Below are 6,208 nucleotides of genomic sequence, written 5' to 3'. Positions count from 1 at the left end.
ATGAAATCTCACATTGTTATTATTATTGCATATATCAAACTATATAATTTGATAGATAATATTAATTTGTTTCTATCAGTTGAAATTAACTATTTAAATAAAAAAAAATTCCTTAATGAGAATCCGATTTCTACGAACTATTGAGAACCCGATTTAAAATCTTGTGAATCCAATTTCATTTTTAAATCTATGCTTATCAAAACTACAAACAAAATTACCCATTATAATTATATGCTTAGACGTGGTTAAAGCAAAGACTGAACAAGAAAGAGTGCCAAAACTCCTGGTTCTTCAACCCTTTTACTTACTAACCAATATAGGACCAAATTCCTTCATAGTCCCATTCAAAAAGAAAGGAAAAAACAAAGAACCTAGAATTTCCCTCAGGCTGCAGGTTCTGTTGGCAACACAACTTTACTGTCCTCACTCTTCTTCCTACTCCTCTCCATTTCTTTGGGATCGCCCCTACTGTTTCCACTCTTGTTCTTCCTGTTCTTCTCAGCCTTCCTGCTTCTCTTCAGAGTCTTCCGTGCTAATGTTCTCAATGGAACTGTTATGTCCATCGGCAAAAGCACCCGTTCTACACCATGCCAATCGAGATCTTCGAAATCTCCATCTTCGTACTCCACTCGATACCATCCTGTATCGTTGTCGAACTCGATTATGACACCGTAGTAATACCTATCACCGAACATCTTGTTTACAACCCTTCCTTCTAGCCACTCACCAAAACCTGTACTTCCTCCAAGTAAATTTTCATCTTTCAGAGAATTACAAAGAGAAGGGGCAGTGTCACAAGCAGGTATATCAGGCACCCCATTAATTACAATAGCAGGCTCTCCTGGTAGTTCATAAACATTCGAAAATGATGGTTCAGTATCCTGTTCATTTTTCGGGATCTCCATTTAAACAACCTTTATTTTGAGCTCGCAGCAAACGCACCGTCCTCTGAAGAAAAAGAAACATAACAGCTTCAGCTTACTAGAAAGGGTATGTAGCCAAAATTTGTGTTTTGTTGATTGGGTCAGAAGGTCATCAGAGCTCAAGCTAAAATGAGTGAATTAAGCAACATACATGGGGCAGAAGAAAAGGAGGATAATGAAAAAACATAACTCGTGAGAAATGTTTTAGTACGTTTGCTTATTTTAAGAGCATCTGCTAGTTATACTAAATTCAATAAATATGAACTCTCACTTTAGCTCTGTCACTGGTTAGTACTTCCAATCGAATGATAACATTACATATCACTTGTAATAGCCTAAGCCCACCACTAGTAGATATTATCCGACTGGAGCTCCAATCCAATGATAACATTATACATCACTTGTAACAGTCCAAACCTACCACTAGTAGATATTGTCAATGTAAACCGTTCAAACTTACCACTAATATAAATTGTCTGACTTGAGCTGTTACAAATGGTGTTAGAGCTAGACATCGAGTTGTGTGCCAGCAAGGACGCTGGGGTCCTCAAGGAGGGTGGATTGTGAGATTGCACATCGATTGGAGAAGGAAACAAAGTAATTCTTATAAAGGTGTGGAAACTTCTCCCTAGTGGACGCGTTTAAAAACTTTTTTGGAGGAAGCCCGGAAGGGAAAGCCCAAAGAGGATAATATCTGCTAGTGGTGGGCTTAGACTATTACATCACTAGATCAGTAATATCTGCTAGTGGTGGGCTTAGACTATTACATCACTAGATCAGTAATATCTGCTAGTGGTGGGCTTAGACTATTACATCACTAGATCAGTTTGGGCTCCTACCTATGTTTTCCGGTAAGAGAAGTACAAAAAATTATTACCATACAAGAAATAATGAACAAAAACCAGAGGTTACATGCAAAATAAAACATCAAAAAATCAAATTTTACTTGAAGTTCTTTCAACTTCAGGTCCAACCTTCATTTTCAACTTCTGAGGTATACCCTATATATATACATATCTATATCTTTATATATATATATATATATAACCCTATATACACATGTCAGATGAATGAGAAATTTCTGCTTCTTTATCGTATACAATACTTTTTGTAGTGGCTCAAAGATGGAAATATCACTGAACTTAAACAAATTAGATTCTCTGGGCAAAACAAAACAAAGCTAACGTATCTTTCCAATCAAATAAGACAGATGAAGAATTATATGTTCATGAGTATTCCTTTCATCCAGAATAAATTCAAATAAAAAGGTAAAGATAATTAGCCCGAAATCTATTTGGTTCAAATTTGACCAAACATCAGCAGGCTTCCTCTGCCCAAAAAAGCATGCCCGTGTTCCATCCATCAAGTTTCAGAGGCAGAATCAGATTTCAAAACTTCAAAAGCTTGAAACATTTGAAACAAGAAACAAAAACAGAGAATGATTTGGCGGCTCTCTCACCAATAATTGAGAAACCTGGAAGAAGATGCTTACATATAGATATCTAAGCCTCAAATTTCCTATTTCTTCTCCAATGAAACAATCATAGACCCTAAATCAGTATTAAATACCTCTAAAACACCTTTCGCAAGCAATTCGAGGCAACGAAAACCCTTTCGATTAAATCAGAGGTTTCTCTAATTCCAAATCAATACTTTGCTAGGTCAAAACCCTCGATTAATCATACAAAAACCGATCATTTCGATTCCCAGGAGAAATTACTATTCCTCTGATAAATTCAAACGACATGGAGTAGAAATCATTAGTTCAATTCGAAAGATGAACTCACAGAAACACACCTGTGAAAACTATTGGTTCATTGACGATTATCAGTTGCTTGAACTCCTCTCCTCGTCACCGTCTTCTGCAAATAAAGAATGATTTTTACCTAAATTCCCGCATTTCTTACACACCATTTTTATTTTTATATTTAAAATTTATAAATCGACAAAATTCACAATTAAAAGCTATAAATTGTATTTTAGCTAATTTTTTTAATAAATTAATTCTAAATTATTAATTAAACTAATATTAACTATTATTGATGGAGCTTAAACTTGAAGACTCATGAAATAAATACATTTCTAAGTTAAATAAAACATATACGAAAAATAAATAAATAAATAATTAAAATAAAATAGAATTTAGCACTATTTTAATTTAATACAATCATGCATATGAATCCATTTCTTAAAGAAAGGGCTTTAAAAGTGGAGTCGTCGAGTGCAATGCAAGATATTTTGGGAAAGTAAAAAATATATATAATCACAATAATTTTTTACAATAAAATAAAATAAAATAAAATAAAGTTCACATAATTCAGAGTGATAATTTCTACATATGCCCTACCCATTAAAAATTTGTTTAAGAAAGATTGAATAATCCCGTAAATTTTTAATTTCATATCCAATAATTTCGTTAACGGTTTAGAATCTTATTAAATGTAAAATTTTATGTAAGTAAAATAATTAATTTTTAAAGTTTTGAATGTTTTCGCTCGAGTCTTTCCTTCCTTGAACCTTCCGAAAAAGAAGAAGAAATTGATGATAAAAGATTATGATTTGAATAATGATTTATTTCCTTGTTTATCGTGAAAGAAGACTACTTACTCTCTCTCCTCTTCGAGTCGAACTACTTCCTCTTGTTGCTTCATTTCTCTCCGTCAATTCATTCGTTTAGGGCAAAAGTGAAAACCCATGCATTATTTTATCTGTATCCGAAGGGAACAGACTTAACGACAACCAACTAAACTCTTTGTCCAGTTTAGATAGCCATATTAAAAATTTATTAGAGAAAGAATTATAAACAAATAAATAAAATATCTTAAACTGAGAATAAATAAATGAGCTATTTGAAAGCTCATTAGTTTTTAATTAAAAAAAAAAAAAGAATAAGATAAATGAGGTGAAAATGGTAAATTTACCATGTAGCTTTCCAAAAATAAAAGAAAATTTGAGTTTTTTTTTAAAAAAAAAAAAAATTACTAGAAATTGATGATAGCAAAGTAAGAATAAAAAGAAGAGACAAGTCTTCAAAAAAAGAAAAAGAAAAGAAAAAGGAAAAAAGAATTAAAAATGACGAAAGAGTCCAAAAACATGCCCTAAATTTGAAATTTGAATCTGTAAGATACTTCATAGACGGGAATAAATGTGAGGCGGCAAGGGAAGGACGCAAAAGTCAGGGACCTCACGTGACAGTCAACCGCCAAGTAAAACCTTAATTTTAATATTTATTTTATTTTTTAATTTTTTATTTTCTCATTGGGTAAAATATAATTTGAAAATGGTCCAAATGGGCATAACTTATTACATATTTTTTCAAATTTCAAATCTTAAGGTTTTCACACTTTATTTTTTAAAATGGTCTACAAAATTATACTCTCATTAAACTTATAAAGAAAATCAAAATAGGCTTTAATTAAAAATAAAAAGAAATTGTGAGCAAAAAGAAAAAAAAAGATGAAATAATCATAGACTATGGCAGATTATTGCTTCACAAGAAATCCATTATGTGTGTGCAAACAATGAAGTGATCATTATAGTTTAGAAGTTCAACCACCAAAGCTTGGCTTTTGAAAAAGGTAACCAAATTGTTGTATGATGTTCAGTAAATTTATGGGTTTGGACAGGAATTGCATGGGCTTTGAAGAGCAGAATAGTAAAGAAAAGGGGGAAAGGATGAACACCTGTCACAAAGGCTGTGGGTTTGGGTTTGGGTTTGGTTTCTTATATAAGAAAGAGGCCTAAGGCCAAGGAGTGTTCTGACATTGACAACATCTTTGTTTTTTTGAAACAAACAACTCCGAATCAAGTAATTCAAATTTCCAAAATCCCTTCTCTTCTCTCCCCAGATTACTAACTATTTCATTTCTCATTGCATTGCTAGTTTTCTCTCATTTTGAGCTCATAGATTGCTTTCATGGTGAATGTAGCAGATTGTTGAAGCTTTCAATAAAATGGTGGCTACTACTTGCAAAGAAGATGGACAATGGAGGTGGATTCTCTCTCTCTTTTCTCTTCCACTTCTCTGTTTTTTTTTTTTTTTTTTTTTCTCTCTCTGTGGTTCAGATTCTTGAGATGGATATGAGTATTGAGAGTGAAATGGATTGATTTGGTTGCAGTGGAAAGAAAATGGAAGTTGGAGAAGGTTTGAAGACTTTAGAGTGCTTAAGAGGAAGATTGCTTGCAGAGAGACAAGCTTCGAGATCGGCCAAAGAAGAAGCAGAGCTTATGGGGGAAAAGGTAATGGAGATTTTCTTGATCACAGTTCACATTCTGCATGTCTCTTTGCTTCCATTCTCTAACATTGTTCTTCTGTTATTGTGAAGTTGATAGAGTTGGAGAATCAGATTAGAAAGGAGACAGAGGCAAGGAACAAAGCTGAGAGGAGGCTTAAACTCCTGATGAAGAAGCTTGAATCCCTCAACATTGCCTCCACATCAGTAACCTCAGAAAATTCAAATTCAACAGAAATTTCCACAAATTCCTCAGCCACAAAAGAAACACAAGTCCAAGAATCAAGATCAGAGAGTCTCGTTTCAACGATCTCGAACAATAAAGGCGAGAAAGTTCAAGAAATCATCATAGATAACAAACCTAATCAGATTTCTCCAGATCGAGCCAATTCAAGCCCGAACTCCAAATCTCCAAACAATTCCAGCACCGATCCCCACCGATCTCCTCAAATCTCTCAAGTAAAATATCAAAGGTACCAAAATTCTGTCAGAATGTATCAAAACTTCACCATTCATACACGATTAACCTAGGTTCGAGACTAATCGAGACTACCAATGCTTCGTAATTGTTTGAAGCTTTTCAGCAGAAGGAAAGGAGAGAGAGAACGAACATTACATAGATAAGTTGGCCGCGTCGGCCCCCGGAGCAGCACCGGCGGCGACGAAGATGAAGATGAAGATGAAGGGAATCCATGAGAGGGGAACAGATGTTCCTGATGCTGTAAAGCAGCACGTCATCAGAGGAAACGTCCAGAGGCCATTTGAGAGAAGAAATCAAATGAAAGCCATAATGAGTATGTAAATTAATTCTATTTGTTGTAATATTTTTGTAAGAATCTCAATCTCTATGTTATATTATATAATAATAATAATAATAATTTTAATTTTAATATTTGCAAACTGGCATTTGTAATTCTTTTTCTGAGAGAGAAAAATTATTTATTTATTTTTAAAAAATTATTCTTTCAATAAAAGTAACCTCAAAGGTTGGGACAAAATGTCTCATTCAAATGGCTTTTGTAGTTTTTTTTTTTTTTTTTTTTTTTTTTTTAA

General features: G+C 33.4%; 2 protein-coding genes across 4 annotated transcripts; one reads left to right on the top strand and one right to left on the bottom strand.

Moving 5' to 3' along the window:
- Positions 1–269: 269 nt before the first annotated feature.
- Positions 270–3,684, bottom strand: LOC111471278 (dirigent protein 17-like). Of its 3 annotated transcripts, none has more exons than XM_023117003.1 (3): positions 3,531–3,684; positions 2,711–2,785; positions 270–946 (listed from the first exon to the last, which is right to left on the bottom strand). In XM_023117003.1, exon 3 carries the CDS (start codon positions 903–905, stop codon positions 384–386), a length of 522 nt encoding a protein of 173 aa, XP_022972771.1. In that variant the 5' UTR covers positions 906–946; positions 2,711–2,785; positions 3,531–3,684; the 3' UTR covers positions 270–383. The 3 variants fall into 3 exon arrangements, with proteins under 3 accessions (XP_022972771.1, XP_022972770.1, XP_022972769.1); XM_023117002.1 differs by having other exon boundaries at positions 2,721–2,785; positions 3,531–3,680; XM_023117001.1 differs by lacking the exon at positions 3,531–3,684 and having other exon boundaries at positions 2,721–2,836.
- A 988-nt stretch (positions 3,685–4,672) lies between these two features.
- On the top strand, positions 4,673–6,018 carry LOC111471273. Its single transcript, XM_023116995.1, has 5 exons — positions 4,673–4,731; positions 4,853–4,914; positions 5,042–5,162; positions 5,249–5,628; positions 5,732–6,018. Exons 2-5 carry the CDS (start codon positions 4,877–4,879, stop codon positions 5,955–5,957), a joined length of 765 nt encoding a protein of 254 aa, XP_022972763.1. The 5' UTR covers positions 4,673–4,731; positions 4,853–4,876; the 3' UTR covers positions 5,958–6,018.
- The last annotated feature ends 190 nt before the right edge of the window (positions 6,019–6,208 follow it).

This window comes from Cucurbita maxima, unplaced genomic scaffold, assembly GCF_002738345.1.
Source record: "Cucurbita maxima cultivar Rimu unplaced genomic scaffold, Cmax_1.0 Cma_Scf00049, whole genome shotgun sequence".
Classification (NCBI taxonomy): Eukaryota; Viridiplantae; Streptophyta; class Magnoliopsida; order Cucurbitales; family Cucurbitaceae; genus Cucurbita; species Cucurbita maxima.
Note: the sequence above shows the minus strand (reverse complement) of the source record. Positions and strands in the feature narration are given on the sequence as shown.